Source organism: Falco peregrinus, chromosome 5 (genome assembly GCF_023634155.1).
Source record: "Falco peregrinus isolate bFalPer1 chromosome 5, bFalPer1.pri, whole genome shotgun sequence".
Classification (NCBI taxonomy): Eukaryota; Metazoa; Chordata; class Aves; order Falconiformes; family Falconidae; genus Falco; species Falco peregrinus.
The window spans coordinates 111,567,483-111,584,658 of NC_073725.1; the positions used below are offsets into that span (position 1 = coordinate 111,567,483).

The 17,176-nt window shown below is 38.3% G+C and overlaps 1 protein-coding gene across 16 annotated transcripts in view; it reads left to right on the top strand.

Annotated features, from left to right (window-relative positions):
• IQSEC1 (IQ motif and Sec7 domain ArfGEF 1) overlaps positions 1-17,176 on the top strand; it is a 349,414-nt gene that overhangs the window by 306,197 nt on the left and 26,041 nt on the right. For all 16 annotated transcript variants that reach the window (XM_027789355.2, XM_027789356.2, XM_027789350.2 and 13 more), the window contains 3 exons: positions 12,262-12,423; positions 15,881-16,003; positions 16,785-16,951. In XM_027789355.2, the coding sequence (XP_027645156.1) occupies positions 12,262-12,423; positions 15,881-16,003; positions 16,785-16,951 (452 nt within the window). The remainder of the gene's footprint in view (positions 1-12,261; positions 12,424-15,880; positions 16,004-16,784; positions 16,952-17,176) is intronic.

A 17,176-nucleotide genomic window follows, 5' to 3' on the forward strand; every position in this document is an offset into this window, starting at 1 on the left:
AACGCTATTATATGCAAAACATGAGTAGCATGAAGGTCCTTGGAGAATGGTGAACACAGGACAGTAGAGAAAAAACTATAGGGAATTGAAAACCATTTTTCTAGGAGTTCTATTACTTGACCATAGAATTTGTTTCAGGCTATAACTTGACACTCAATTTGGAATGGTAATGTTGATTAAACTAGTATACTTTTTTAAAGATGTTTTGTGGTATCCACTATGCTAGAACATAAAGTATTGCCCAAGTGGGATGATTTCTGCCAAAGAAATTGCAACTAAGTAACAGCTTCTGTACATTCTCCTATTTTTGAACAGCAGTAGTGATTTTACCCTGTCAATAGGCTGTCAGATTGTGTGTTACCATTCATTGCTTTCCTAAAGGAAGGCTTGCAGGTGCATGCCCAGAGTGCAAGGCTCCCAGGGAAGCGTGGTAAGGCCAGCTGTGTTGAATTAGGCATTTTCTTCAGTGTAGTTTGAAAGGGATGTAGTCTGGGAGAAATTACACTGAAAACCATTCCTCCCTTATAGGCAGAAGGAAAGCACTACCTAGAAAGGTTTATTTTGCAGGCTCCAAACCCTGCCAATGCAAATCCAGCCTTTGAGACCGGTTTGCTTATAAACAAGGCTTCAAGAGGCCTTTTAACTGCTGCTTTAAAAAAAAAAAAAAAAAAAGAAGGGAAAAAAAGTAAAAAGGGCTGTGATTTTATTCTTGCTTTGACTGCAGGCTGGAAATACCAGGCTTACCAGTTATTGCAGCCCAATCTGGTAGGATTTTCAGGTTTCATTCTGCTATCGGTGCACTGATGGTTCTAACAGATTAAATAGGACCGAATGGTTTAACCTCAGTAGTCTGAGGAAACACGTCCTGCCCTTGGGTCAGCTCTGCAGTCAATAGCAGCAGACTGTAATTCAGTGCACAGCTGTGTGCGTAGGCAGTAAATTGCCGTATTCCCTTCTGTTGTGCCACCGTCATGGTGGCAGTAACTGTGGCTCCTTGCCAAGTGCTTGTGGCCACCAGGTATGTTTGTTGATAATGCTGCCCTCAATTCCTGCCTCCTCAAACTGCAGTGGCGTGCCCAACTGGGCCATGTCAAATAGTGCGGTGTAGTGATTATTCAGCGTTCTCTTGGGCGGGGGGTACAAATGCTTTCTGTATTAGTAAAGTGTTTTCAGCAAAACTTGGAGAACATTAGAGTGGTTGAAAATTTGATTCAGCTGTGCCTAGTATTATAAAATATTGGAGATAAAAGTGCATTTCTTAGACTCTTTTGTTAATCTAGGTGACTAGAGTCATATTTAGTATCTCCTTTGCTATATCAAGTGTTGGAAGATGCTGTCAAATGTCCTGTCACCTAGCAGTGTTTCTATGGCATTGTGATTTCACCACAGGTGCCAGTCGTGCTCGTGCCAATTTCTGACATGGCTGGCAAAAAGTGACTCTGAAGTACAGCTCGTGGGCCATCGCCACCGTGCTGCTCTGCTTTTTATGTTGTAGCAGAATTCTGTTGAGGGCTAATTTTGTGTAGTGTTTTGTTGAAGGCTTTGTGGCCTAATCTTACACATACATCTTGGAGGTAAATTTACATAACACCACTTTTCTAGAGCAGAGGGTAGGCGATAAATATTTTTACAATAAGTTTTCCCAGATGCCTTTCATCCCCGGCCCCCCTTTTTTGTCCTTTTTTGCTTTCTGGAAAGGGTAGTGACAGATGGAAGACTGTTACCCATGTGTCCATGGTCCATTACAGCATAGTGTTTTGAAGAGTTTTCTGTAGCTTCATTTGTAACGGGCTGTTATCAAAGTCCCCACTATTCCAAAGTTCTCTCCAAGGATTTACTGACGGAGCTAGAAAGGCATGAGTATCTGTTTGCATTATGCAGTGATCTATCATCCTTTGACCTGTAAGCCCTGAAAGCCCTATTGCCTTAATTTATTACATGATGGGGATGATTTTATTAAAAATTTAAATATCACTATTGATGTGAATTGGGTACTCAGTCCAGGAGCAGACTTTTTAAAACATGTCCAGATTCCTTGGAATGTTAATTTAAATATTTCTTTATTTTACTAAGCAGATATGAGAGGAATTTGGTGACTGCTGGTGGGATTATACCAAATACAAAATTGCAAATTACAATTTCTAGCTAAATACTTGTTGGAGGTCTGAGGCACACAATAGTAATATTTGTGAGAAGGCATATTTTTCATTTTCCATGAAAGCAGCTTTAACTGTTCCGCAGAGATGCTGTTTCCATCATTTATACGTAGGTAGAGATTGAAGATGATTTGGGTTCCTAAGCACTTACGTTCAGAAAGTACTGCAAACTTTTTCTCTATTTGAAATCCATAAAAGTTGCCAGATATTATTAATTATTTTTCTTTAAAAGAAGTTTCACAAGTAGCCATTAAGTTTAAATACTGTAATAGGTGTACTAGTCTGATGTTGCTCCATTTACACCAATCACATGCTTAATTTCACATAAGACATTGAACATATTTACTGTATTGCTTTTAGTCAGGTGTCATGGCATCCATTCAGCATTCTCACATCTGGTCTGAAAACATCTAGTTTTAGACTGTCCCCCTTAGAATTTTAAGTTGAAAGCGTATTGGAAACATTTCTAATTGTTTTAGACTCTGTAGTTGCAGATGAGTAGGAAGGAGAATGTGTAAATCAAACGGAGTTGGTTCTGTTTACCTTTGAACTAATTCTTACTATGTCAGCTCTTCTCTAGTATCTTTGCAAATTGTGTATCTTCTGTGATTTTCTGGAATGATTCAGTAGAAAGAGGAAAGGGGAGACAAGAGGCTTGTTCAGGATTTTGCAACACAGCCATTTGCCATCCTCCTGTATGTGCTGAGAGGGACTTTACTGTTCTTACAACATCTGGACTGCAGATTATTCAGGCACAGATGGTTCCAACAAAAATTAAAATCAAAGCACTCCATGTAGCTTGTCCTCTAACATGCCGAGGAGTTAGTAAGAAGAGAAGAATGTTCTTAGCATGACTCTCATTATTTCTGAAAACATTTAGCCCTAAGTGAGAACACCCAAAGGAAAAAAAAAAAAAAAGTGCCCTGTGTGTTTTGCTTTGTTCTGTATGTGTTTTATCTTTTCTCCCCGAGGACCCCGATTTTCCTCCTTTTTTTTCCAAAATGGGTGCTTTGATTAGCATACGTTATGTCCTGCCTATAAAAACCAGCCAAAATGAATAACTGTGAATTCAACCAATAGTTGATTTCAAATTGAAATTGAATAGCCAATTTCAAATACAGGCACAAGGATTCCCTTTATTGCCATTAAAAGAAAGTATAAACTTTACCAAATGTTGAAAGCAAATTTAGTTTTTGAAAGGCTGCGCTATGACCAGCGGTAACTGTGTGCGAGTGTCCCTGGAACCATGCAAGAGCCATTACCTCATCCTCGCCGCCAGCTCCGCCTGCCCTTACACATTCCGGGCACACATCTCCCTCCCGCTGCTACGTGCCAGGAATCGGTAACTGGTTTGCTCTAACAATGCCTGGGTGCGTGCTCAGGATATGGTCAGTTATTAGAAAATGACCCTATGAATGGAGGAATTTGACTGGGTGAGCAGCTCCCAGACAAGCATCTGATATGACTCTGGATGCCAGAATTGTAATTCCTTCCCACCCATCCCACTCCCCACCCCCAAATCTCAAGTGACTAAATTTTGCAGGTGAAAAATGTGAGCAGCTGCCTTTGCAGGCATACAGAGGACAGTCTGAACAGGGAGTTGGGAAGGCTGCATAGGAACCCTGGGAAGAAGAGTTAAGGAAGAGAGAAGGGGGCACCGACTCTTTCCTCTTGTTTAACAATTCACACCTATCTACTGAATTGAAGTTTGGTGGATCTGGAAATTAAAAACCTGCGTATCTTTAAACAGTATTTTTGCATTGCCAATCTGAAAGGTATCCATTTTAAATGTGTCAGTGTTTCCCATTTGCAATCAGCACAGTTGCAGAAATTGAAGCTGAAGTACTTCTGTTATTTGTAACTGGGGTGAGGGTGTGGAAGGAGAATTTAGGGCAGGGGCACTAGAAAACATTAAGATAGGGACTGTTCCTCAATTTCAAGGACATAGTCATCTTACTGTGTCATTCCTGACTACAGCTGCATAAACATGAATGTAATACTCAGCCCTGGCAAATAGTTCTGAGAGAGCCAGCAGGTTTTTCATGTATCTTGTCTCAAAGTGGAGTATATTTTGCTCTGCTGGCAGCTACACGCTCTTTTCCCTACTCTGAGAAATGCAGAGGTGCAGTGGGGTCAGAGGAGGTGAGAAAATCCTCAAAGAGTATTTTGTTCCATTTATTTAGGTAAAATATTTCCTTCATTCTTGCAAGGAAGGAAGAAGCGGGGCAGGGGGTGGGGAGTAGACTGTCCACTGCGGAGAGGGCGAATAACAAGGAGCTACAGAATCTGCTATGGCATGATGACTCAGGATTGGGTTTACTAGCAAGGACATGTCCAGCTACTGCATTGCAACTGCTCGGGGTGTGCCTCTCCACTGTGCTGGCTGCTTTGTTCCTCAAGGCTGATGCTTCTCATACAGAAAAAAATCTGTTTCTGAAATAGCTTTAATCTCTATTTCCCCTCCTTTATTAGAATAACCTAGGCTTTCTGCTTGGACCCTTTTATATACTGTTTACAGTTTTCTAATAAGCTCTGATTCAGGTGATAGTTTTCAGGCAAGCCTAAACATGCAGTAGCAGTAATAATGTTTAATGTATAATTTTCTAGCACTTTACTAGGAAATGGTGACATGAAGAAACTAATTGATCAGACCAGAAGTAATGGTTAGAACTGTTTAGGTCAGTTACCCAATTTTATGAGAACAGTTGCCTTGCCTACAGGGTTTCCTCTCTTTATTTTGCTCCCCCACCAAACAGAACTGGGCACTGAGATCACTTCCTAGTAAATTCCTTTGTTAGTGACATTGTGTATAAATTAACTTTCACTGAATGGAGGTTACTCCAGGTAATTTGGTGTAATTGCAAGTGAGCTGTGACCTTCACATCTGTGGTGGTAGGTTTTTGGTTTGGTCTTGAATGAACCTGAGAAGATTAACATATCATAATGTAGTGAGGAGAAGTCATCCCCACTGGGGGAGAAACCATAGGGTTCCTGCCCAAATAATGTGAATAACTATCTCCCCGTTTCCATGAGATGCAGAGAAGCTGTGAGAAATGTGCTGTTTCTTGGCTCGTTTTCCTGACCCAGGGACTCTTTCTTGTAATTACCAGAAGATGCAATTTACACCTAGTTCTTCTTTCTCTTCATTAAACAGTTGTGTAACATGAGAATGTTGCAGCTCAGACTTCCCAGTTTTCTCTCATTTTCTTCCTTTCAGTCCCCTTCTTGCCTTGCTGCATAGTTGACTGAACCCTGGCAAGTTGTTTCGGCACTAGTTTGGGTAATATTTTAAGGATACTGGGTTTTTTTCTTTTTTTCCCAGAAGGTTTAAAATAGACACAGTGATTCTCTTTGTTGCGGTAGCAGTAGGATATTCAGCAAAAGTGAAAGAAGTACAGCCATTGAAACAAAATGTAGTGCCTGGCAGGCTGAGGAGAATGTTCAACTAGCTTGTTATTGCCAATTTGGCTATTTAAAAATATTTACCTTCTTAAATGATTCTAAGAAAATTCTTAGATTCTTGCTATTGAAAAAGTAATCTCTGGATTTTAACGTTAAACTAATGCTTCATTTTGTGATAACTGTAAATATTTTAAAAATGGGATCTCTAGTATCAAAAGCAAGGAAGATTTTTTTTTTTTTTTTTTTTTTTTTTAACAGAGGGCTGGCATCATAGTTGGCAGTAAATTCTCCACCCCCAACATGAAAAGATTTCTTTGGCAGGAGCATGTTTGTGAACTGTTTCTGTTTTCAGTGTTGACAGCCTCTAAGAAATGTTTGTAGTTTTGGTTTGCTTGTTTTCTAGATTCTTGCAGCTTAGAGTCCTTTCAGTGTAGCACTTATGTGTGCCTAAATGTAAACAAGAAACCAAAAAGCATAGATGTGCCCTCAGAAATACTGGCATTCTTTCTGGATATTTCACCAAGCTTCTCATTTTCGGTCAGGCTAGCTTTATCCCCCTTGTCTCAGCTGTAAGAATAGTACAGTTGTCATTGTTTACATTGTGTAATAAATCCCTAGTTTACCTCAAAAGATACTTTTGGCATTGCTGGGTATTGGAAATCTAGACATGGGCAAGCTGCTTCCTGGGCTCATTTGTTTATTAATGTTTCCATTTCACAGCTCTGTTATTGTCTGAGCATCTCAAAGGAAATATCAAGATTTAATGTGGGTTTGGATGCTTGTAAGTTTTACATGTTTAGCAAGTCAGAAATAGGGAGGGCTTTATACACCTTTGTATTGTGGTTTTGTTGTTTATTTCTTTTTGAGGTAGTGATCACTATTCTCTTCTTCTGTTGGCCAGCATGGACATGGGCATTTTATCCACACTATGGCTTGGTTAGTACAGCTGATTGGGCAGCTATGGCAGGAGCTTGACTGGATTTAAAAAACCGACCAAACAAAAAAACCCAAACCCAAAACAGACCACCACAAAAAAATCCCACAAAAAAAACCCCACATACACAAAACAATAAACCCCCCTTTTTTTCTCCTAGTTCAGTTTGTCAGGAAGTCCTAAACCAGCAACAGGAATGAGTGAAGAGACTGGTGCCAGTACTGGCACTGCCACTGAAGTGCTCACCTACCTACAGAACTGGGGTTTAATGCGTTCTGCAGTAAGACTGGCTGTACCAGTAAGTCTAGTAGATAACAGCAAATGCTAAGTCTGTGCTGATATCTTTTTTTTTACCATCTAGAATCTGACTAAAAGTTTTCCTCTACCAAATTCATTTTTTTCATTTCAAAATTGGAAATTTCATTTCAAAAATTCTACAATTTTTTTCAAACATAGTATTTCCTATAATTTTAAACCTAATGTTTTGAATACTTAGGTAATACAAAGCCTTATTTCTGAAGTACCACCAGCCTTTGGAATCTGGTATTACTTTGTCCCACAACAGCATAAGGTGGTGTATTTCTAACTGTTTCCTCGGTGTATTTCTAACTGTTTCCTTTTGTGGCTTAAACAGAAACCTCTGTGTTTGTCCTTGATCCCACACTACATGTTGGGGTGTGTGAGCACATTTGCTGTGAACTGACTTGGGAAATTAGTCAGCAGATGCTGTTATGCTTCCCTTCTTCAAAGGGAGGAGCTGTTTCTGACCGTGGCTTTCCTGTTTTCTCAAATTCTGGCAGGTCTTGGGCACCTTTGAAAACAGAATTCAAGCAGAGGAAATGTCAAACGAGGGACTGGAATTTTGTGATTTTGATGGTCCATAATTAGTAATTCATGGAGCTTTAGGGCTGGGGTTTATCATTGGCAATGCAGATTTTCTGCGACAGCTAGTTGCACACGGTGTAAATGATTGTAATAACATGTATCCTAAAGTTGCCTGTCAGTGATTCCTCCAACCAGGTGAAAGTTAATTGAGACAAATAATGACACATTCAGAATTGTAGATTTCTGGATCACTGCTCTCTTTACTAATTCGCTTATGATGACAGAAATATTAGGGATGCAGTGGTTTTCTAAAGATTCTGTGCTGCTTATATAAATTTAGGGTTTCAAATGAGAAACTTATTTTTTTTTCTTTCTATATTTTCCTAACTTGGGTAGGGGATACTTCTCTCAGAAATGTCCCAACTTTGATATCATTACTCTATTTATTGTACTTCTTTTCTACCCCGTACTCCAAAGGAGAACTCATTCTTAGGAGAGCCTGGTCCATCACTTAGATTAGCAAAACTCTTAAACATACAGACCTTTTTGTGACTTTTCCAAATTCAACCTGCATAGCTATTAAAGGAAGAAAACCCAGATCCTCTTCAGCTTCACCATCTAGAAACTCCCAACAAATGACCACTCTAATGAGATCTACATGAATGTCAGCAAGTTATATAAACTTTCACTGAATCTACGCTTTCAGTAGTGCATGTAGAACTTGCTGAGTAAATAAGCCATCTCCTACTAGTTAGTATTAGCCATAGGAAGGAAAGGTGTAATACTGACTCGGGGAAATGGCAGTGATGTGCAGGGGTTTGCTATTGTCTTGGCTTTTTAGGAATGGAGTTTTGGGGAGGGGAGGGTTTGGGGCTTTTCTGCTCTTTGTTTTTTTAACTGATATCTGTGTGTGATTTTGTGCTATTCATTTCTGGCACTTACTTCTTCTTAAAGATGTCATTTTCCAGAAATTGCTGCAGGATTCAGCCTGTCTTCAGGAACACACAAAGTCAAAAATTTTACTGGATATGACCAGTGCTCTTTAAGAAGCAGGCTTATTAAAATGTATAGTTTTCATCTGTTGTTCTGAAGTTTGCATTACTTCCTTCATCTATGTTTTTCCCCTAAAAATCACTTTAAACCATCCTAAAGGTCTTGTTATTAATCATTTTCTGGAGAATTCCTTAACCCTTTGTGTAACATCTGAGAATCCTATGTAAATATGTTAGTATGCATCTTTTGTGTTAGTTGTTTATTTCTTTTTCTTGAGTAGATTTCTTTTGATTTGTTTTGGTTGGGTGTTTTTGTGTTGTTTTTTTTTTTTTAGGTAGAAGACAGTTTTAAACTTTATTTTTGGAAACAATCCTGTAAATACCAAAAGTTCTCTAAATATGTATGTTATCAGCTGTGTAAGGTGCTAGCTTCAGAGGATGCATTTTGATATTAGTTAATGTATTCAAATCTGAAAATAAATGCTCTGAGTACACAGCTTTCGTGATTGCTATTTATAGACTTCTCATCTTCCCTGTTATTGGTAGGTGTAATTAACAAGCCATACTGGGAGTTTTCCTAATCACAAAAGACTCTTAGTTGTAAGTACAAAAAGCTCTACGCTCAGTTCTGAGTAGGCAGGATATCTGAGTAGGGTAACATGTCAGATGTCCTATCTCATGTGAAATCCATGATCGTCATACCTGGTGTCAGGGTTGGAGGGAGCCTACAACAGCAATAAAACTCCCCAGAACCTCCCTAGCTTAGAAGGCAAAGAGAGAGAGCGAGCGTACTTCCAGTAAGCTGCTTGGTAAAATGTAGTTCATATTAAATTCAATTTCTTGGTCAAGAGTATTGAATGAATTCAAGGTTTCAGATCATCAAAAACAGAAATATGAAGACATCTTGTTGGCAAGCTAGACTTCCAGAACAGAAACTAGAATTATCATTTATGAGCTGAATGGGAAACCAGGGAGATGCCCATTGGATAGGAAAATTTTTCACCTGTAGTATTTAATACCCACATTTAGCCACAGAAATTTATTTTATTTAGAACTTTATTTATGCACGTGCCCACATAACCTTTAACCTTCAGAGTTCACCTGTGAGCCAAAGAGCATTCACTTCCATAACAGGAAAACTGAAAACATGGTAGGCTGCCTTGCTTAGCAAGTGATACCCTAACAACTACAGAGTGGTACCAGCTGCCTCTGGCTACTTGCCCTTTATGCCATCCTTTGGAATACACTCTATTGTAGACTGTCATTAACTTGAGGCGAGGTAGCAAAAGATGACCTGAAGCTGTAGGTTCTGTCGTTAAGTAGGTTACACTGCTAGTGCTTGCTCTAACAAATCCTTTATCCCCATTGTAGTGATGACTATCATCAGAACCTTCAAAGAAAAATCCAAGTAACATTATGGAAAGTTACAATTCTCATCTCAACAGGTAGTAGCAATTCTCTAGAGAAGCCCTTAATTCTTGAGTTCTTTATTTTTAGCAGTAGCTCTGTACTGGCTTAGTCTGGGTGCTTGGCTGTTGGCTGGGGTCAGCCCACAAGTAGCTCTTCAGTTGAGGTCATTCTCTAGGTTTGCAGTTTCTTTCTAGAACAGAACCACAAAGTTAACAGTTTTTAAAGGGCAGATGTCAAAATAATATGACACAATTTAATTGATCTCTAGTTGGCAAATTCAGTGGGTAGGGCCATGAATTAGAAGGAACAAAGTTTGTTCACTGTGGAAATGATTCTTCCAGGTTTGTTACTCTGAAGTTTATGCCGCTACTACTACAGTTTGTTTTACTAAATAGGGAATGAGTAGTCTTCATTCTTACAGCTCAGAGTTTTCAGGTACTACTTTCATGTTATTACAGTTCAGAGTTTACATTGCTTCTGTGTTACAACTTTTGTAACAAAATGGACTACTTTCACATAATCCTAGACTGCAAAACTTCCTGGTGCTTCACTTCAGCATGAAGAAACTATCAATGGGAAAAGAGCTTTTGGGTTCCAGTGTACTGCTAAGTGGATTTAGTCTGTTTTGGAGACTTACCTAGCCTGGCTTGAAGTGTATTTGAATGAAGTGATGTCATATTGCTGAACCAGAAGCAGACCTTCTTATGTGAAAAAGGAGACCCTGACTTATGTAAAATACAAATATGTAGGAGCTTATGCCAAATTAGTCACCTTTGTGATGATTTTAAATGTTCAGGTTTATGGGGATAGTAAGAATTCAAGTTGTGGTTTAGTACAGTGCGTAATGATCCAGCATTTTCTGTATCTTGAGTAAAGGTGATCTTTGGATCAAGTTGTGCTTTTTGATAGTGTTCTTTGTTTTCTGTTTAGACAATTGCTGGAGAGGCACTCTCCTGGGTTTTTATCGCTCTGAATTTTACTGACAAATGTAACTCACTAACAAGGGGCATGGAGAAAACTATTCCTGGTTTTGTTGGATGCCATGATTTCAAATTCAGAAGGATCAAGAATTCTGTAATACAACTCAAAAGCATATGAGCTTTTATATGCAGTTATATTACTTACAAGAAAAAGGATACTTTTTGAGTATGGAGATTAATTTTACAAGATTGTATTTAGAAGATGATCATATGTTAATCTTATTTCAGATGAAAAGAGCCACAAAGCCTGATGCAAGAAATTGAGATTTGAGAACTCCCTGTTGATTAAATTATAGATATTCCTCTGATCTATCTAGCTCTTAATAGGGTATTAAGTGTATAATAGTGTAATGTAAAAGAATAGGAGAAGCGAATGGTGATGTATTTAGTAATGTTATTTGCAATTAAAAACCCTGAGGAAGGATTATGGTTGTATGATCAACCTTGTATAAAAATAGTACAGTCACCTTGTCCTTTGAAATTGATTTTGCTTGCCTTAAAGGAAATATCTTTCAGGTCATCCAGCATACTGCAAATGATTTGCTTTTACAGGTGGACATTATATTATAATTTCTTACAAACTAAAGATGATGATGGAGTTACTGGTTCTTTAAAGATTTCCCTTTAGTATCTTTAAAAGAAATTATAGTTGTTGTATCACACTGCTGGAAGGTGCAGCGCACAACGTGTGCTCTAAGGGGAATTTTACATCACTTTGAAACATAAGCAGAATTTGCCTTTATAAGCAGTAGATTTTATTGCCAGAAACCAATTCCAGCCGCAACCCTTCTCCCCAGCGCACACCTCTTAATATGTTAAAATCAGTAGCTTCAGCTTGCTTTGTTTTGAGATCAAAAATGGTTACAGCTAACTCTGGAGGTGACATATAAAGAGATGTAAAATACTGCAGAGACTATGAAGGCGCTTGTCTGAGGCAAAGAAATATGGGGCAATGGGTGTGTTAAAGGACAAGAAAAAAAACTAAATTAGATGGGAGTGCCACTATGTTTAATTGCTTCTTTTGGCATGACTGACAATTTTTTCCCCTTATTTTTTGTATTCTCATCTTGCAAGTTACACCTCTTCAGATCTTTTTGTTCAGTAAATTTAACTTTTGACAGCAGGGGGATGGCAGGTCAGGGATGTTTTTTGGTTTTCTTTGTTTCTTGTTTTTCAGCATCAGCTTTTTAGTTCAGTTTCTGGAAGGTACATCTCTCCCAGCAGCAGGAGCATTTAATAGCTGATGTTGGGCTTGTCTTTTGCATTGACAAGTGTTTTGACTTTCATGCCTGAAGCTGCTTGCATATAAAGCATCTCTTTGGAAGGGTTATGGGGCAGGGAAATGTGTAATAACATGCAAAGATGTGTTTCAAAGCTAGTAAGCTATTAACAGCGAACAGTATGTTCTTACAGGATGGTTACATTTATCCTGAAACCATACTAGCCCATACTAGTAGTATGTTAGTTAAAAGTGATTGGCAAAATTGTTGTAAAATTTTAATCAAATGCCTTCGGGTCCAAAGGAAGAAAATTAATAGTTTTGCATTCTCATTTCTCCTCAGAAAGCCTGAAAAAGGAGTCCAGTACCTAATTGAGCGAGGTTTTGTGCCAGACACTCCAGTTGGTGTTGCCCACTTTCTCCTGCAAAGGAAAGGTCTCAGCAGACAGATGATTGGAGAATTTCTGGGAAATCGACAAAAACAGTTCAACCGGGATGTATTAGAGTGAGTATTCTGTGTGGGGAGGAGGTAAGCATATTTTAATGTTTAAGTAAGACATGTCATCGAGCTGCAGGTAATAATGGTCTCTGAATGTTCTGCACTTACCTCTGGGTCTTGTTCTGGAGGAGGGGGAAGCCAGACTCTTAGGGGTTAAAAAAGAAAGCATGTACATGAGCAAATATTTATTTCTTTGCTTTCCAGCTAAGTTACTGTTTTTGTTATTGATTCAGCAAGATACTTACAAGGATTTATATTCCCTGTATTCATGTACATTAACTCTAAATTTATGGTTTAATTTCATTGGCTTTAAAATACATTATTTCAAAGTCTTTTTCCTTCCTTGGGCTCTCTAATAATTTACTGACTGAAACAAAATAATATTATGTGCAACATAAGGCCTCCTCAGTAGTGGAACATGAAAATAATTATTACAGCGAAATGGCTCAGATGTTAGGTAAACAGGGATTTCAGTGTGTACAGGCATATGCTGACAAGATCTATACAAAGTGGTTTTTTTTCCAAAAGACTAGATAAACAAAAATTGTTTTAAAAACCAAAGAAATTCAAAGCAGAAAATTAGACTTTTAGCAGCTTGGTCATAAATTTTTAAACCTTATATACAGAGTAGAACAAAAAAAGAAGCTTTATATTAAGAGGGCGTTTATTTAAAACATGTATTCTTGTGGGGCTTTTTTTTTTTTTTAACTTATACCTGACATACTGACCTGTAAACATGAATACATCTTAGTCCAGTTTTGTTCAAGGAACTGTATAAAAAATTTAGTTAGATGTTTAACAAAACAGCTGAGAATGGAAAAAGCCCTGCATCTTGTCCATTAAGGAAGACTAGGAAAAATTCTGACCGCAGTTTTAAACCGAGTATAATGAAAGCTGTATGAAATTTGCATTGGTCTTTCTTGAGGACTGAATGTTGGTACGTAATATTGATACATTGCAAATAATTTTAAGGTTATGGTATCCTGCTACAAAGTGTCTGCCAACACCTTGTATTTTCTTTGTATATTTCTTATAGACTGCTCTCATTGGCTTCTTATTACAGAGATGCTGGTCACTTTCTCTACAGCCCTCTTGATCTTGCTATTATGCCATCAGAACTTACGTATCTCAAATTGTAAACTTGAGCACTGAATTAATATGGCTAATGGCATGGGTACATATGCCATAGACCTTTCTTTAGAGGTCTTCTCTTCCTTTCCTGTGCCTTGGTAAAGGCTGCCTTCTTACAGTACAATACCCAGCAGAAAGCGGCAGAAGAGCCTCCCTACCAAAGCATGCAGCCAGCCTTACAATAGAGGAACAGAATATGGCTTGGTTTTGATGCAGTCCCTCTTCAGCATGAGTCATTATTAGCTGCTTGTAATGGTTGTCTGGATTTTGCAATTATGAGTCAGGCTAGGCTGAAGACTTTCCAAAAAGTGCATATTTTGTTATTTTTTAAAAGAAAGCAGTACAGGTCTAGGACAAGATGATTTATAATCTTAGATGATGCATTTTGGAATCTTGAACAAATTGTTTGCCCTCACTGTCTCAAACAGATCAGCAGAATATGGGTAAGAAGTTTATCTCTGCTAAGCCAGATGCTGAGTCTGGTGAGGTGAATTGTTAAGAGTAAGGTCATAATCACCTGCCTACAACCCCACAACAATCCTTTCATTGAAATTAATCTGTTCTTAAATAAGCTGTTTCAGCTATGCTTTGGGTCACGGAACCCCCTGTAAGCAGTGCTGTTATCTTGGTAGAGTTCTGAACCTCGCCTGCAAATGGGAACAAGGTATTTTTTTCTTAAAAAGAGACAACAGAATAGCATTTTATCTTAAATATCACATTTACAGATTGGAGGTAGATTTTGTCAAACTGATAACAACTCCAGGTTATTACACAGAAAAGACATTTTAACAGGTGAACCTTTTTCTGTTACACAGTTTCAAGTGACTTGCTCTTGATTTGTGTTCAAGTTTCCCGGATGCTGTAAATTAGTGTGTTTTAACTGGCTGAAATCTTCTTTTCATTGGAGCTTAGAAAATGCTCAAGAGAGTAGCCTAAATTTTTGACCAAAAGCTGCATTCTGGGCCTACTGTAGTTGCTACCTGGTGGTAGCTCAATTGTAAAGGCTTGTTTGGGTGGCGCAGGTCTGGCATGGCTGGCATTGATGTTGTTGCCCTGCCCAACATTTGGGGGACATCAGACACCCTTCCTGCAGCCCTGCTGTTCTGCAGCACGCCTCGGCATTCTCTCTTTGCCTGACCAAGGAGTGCATGGTGTCACAGAGGTGTAGCTGAGGATCTGACCTTCTACTGTGTCTTGACTTTGCATTAGAAAACAGAAGTACAGACTCTCAAAGAAGGAATAAAATGAAACCGCCATAAAGAACACTGTTAAAAGTGAGAGGGAAAGCATGACATTTTGTTGCTCTGTATGGGATTCCCATCATTTCAGTTCATTACGCTACACAGTTCAGTGCAAGAGTACAGGCAAGTGGTACAGTAGAGAACCAAGGCAGCTGTTGTTGCGCTGGCTCCGCAAATGGTATGTTCCACTCTTGCCCAAATTTTGTAAAGAGGTGGTAAGCAGATGTTAGCTACAACACTACTACAAGACAAATGTGAGCTACTCTAATTTGTCATTGTATAGCTATACATTTAAGAAAAGGCTTTTAAAATTGGATTGTGCTTTCTATCTGTATTACAGTGCTGTTATGTGCAGTGATTCATATCTGCTTATTTAAAAACTTAAAGCTGAGTTTAAAGAAAGGAAATTTACAAGCTTCTGATTTTAAAGTAGTCTTTAAACAAAATATTAGAATGACATAGTTCACATTGTTGATTACATTAAACTGGTTCCTTCTTTTATTTTATGTCAGCACTGTATTTTCCGAGCAAGAAACTATTTCTTCATAAATGTTCACTGAAAGACATGGCAAATGGTGGGGAGATGAGAATTACAGTAATAGTAAGAGAGTATCCAAACAAGATTATTTCTTTTTCTCCATATGTAAGAACGTTCCTAGACACAGAGCCATTTGGTACAGGTTATTGTGCTTGCTGCAGGCTGTTTGAGATCCAATATTGTGAACAGTATAGGCTCTTTATTATTGTTATAGGCATTCTAATAATTGATTGGCCTGAAAGCACAAACCCAATAGTTATTCTTGGCAATGGTACGTTGCTTACATTGGTCAGACATTTGCTATTCCAGCAGCTCTTCTGTTAGAAAAAAAATAAGGACCCGCTTACATGTACACATTCTCTTTGATCTATTATTTGCAATCCTTCCTTCACAACTTACCTACACTTACTGCAATTGCTGCTGAATGTTTCAAAAAACTCCATGAAACTCTACAAGAGATGAAAAACTGAAAGGTTTTTTTGGTCTCAAAAGCTTACCTTTGGTACCGTGTTGTTAGAAATTAAGACACAATGGCACTATGTTTTTATCCTAGCTGTGTTGTGGATGAGATGGACTTCTCAACAATGGAACTGGATGAAGCACTCAGGAAATTTCAGGCTCATATCCGTGTTCAAGGAGAAGCCCAGAAAGTAGAACGGCTCATTGAAGCTTTTAGGTATGATGCTGTAATAAATTACTCAGTCACCAGAAACCTGCTGTTGTCTAACTGTCAGGCTGGAGAACTGCGGAAGTTGAGTATATCTCAGTTACTTCCCTGCTTTTTTGCAGTGTCCTTGTCAGCTACATACAGTTTCAAATATGGCGTGTCTTTCGTGGTGGTTTTGCTAATATGAAATAGGAAGTTTTAGTTGCTGCTGGTGTTCATGTATGTCATTTGTATTAATATAGCAAGGTTTTTCAATTAAAAGTTCTTTTTGGCATCAGTTGAAAAGATATTCAAGGACTTCTGAATGTCTCTAACAATGGATGCAATCCTTTATATGAGTGAAATTACAAGGCCATTTACATTTTAGAGTATATATGCTCTCAACTTTTCATAAAGAATTTCAAAAATAGTGGAATAAAGAACATTAACTTAATACTAACACAAGCATAATTTGCCCAGGGCAAAATGAGATGTAAGTCATTATATGGTGGTAAGCTAAAGTCAATGCTGGTTCTTACCTGGTGTTAGCGGGTGCTACTTATGGAGAAAAGTGGAAGACTGACATTGTAGCTCAGAATCCATACTAACTGAAGTTACAGTGGTAGTACAAAACAAAAGCCTTCCACGTTTTAGGACTGGCTTATGAAAATGTGTAGATGGAAAGCTAAATATATATATGGAATGCAAATAATGGCTTGCTCAGCCTCTGGAATGGAGCAGTTGGTTTATTTGGTAGAATTAGAATAGTAATTTATAGCTGTGACAGAGTCCCCTTTTTGCTTTTTTACAGCCAACGATACTGTATCTGCAATCCCGGTGTTGTGAGACAATTTAGAAATCCTGATACCATCTTCATTCTAGCTTTTGCCATCATACTGTTGAACACAGATATGTACAGCCCCAATGTGAAACCAGAACGCAAAATGAAGCTAGAAGATTTTGTCAAGAATCTAAGGGGTAAGCAAACACTTAACGATGGAGGTCATGAACGCTTTTCCCTGTGACTGTCATTGGAGGGCCACTGTGTATATTCTGGGAAAAAGGTAAAATACGGGGCACTTGTTTCTGATTTCACCTGACTTAAAACTACTGTCATTTTTACAGGCTTTAGTTATTTCTGGAATAGTGAAAACAGGATTAAATATATGATATTTTGTCATTTTTATCTTGTTTTTCTTGAAT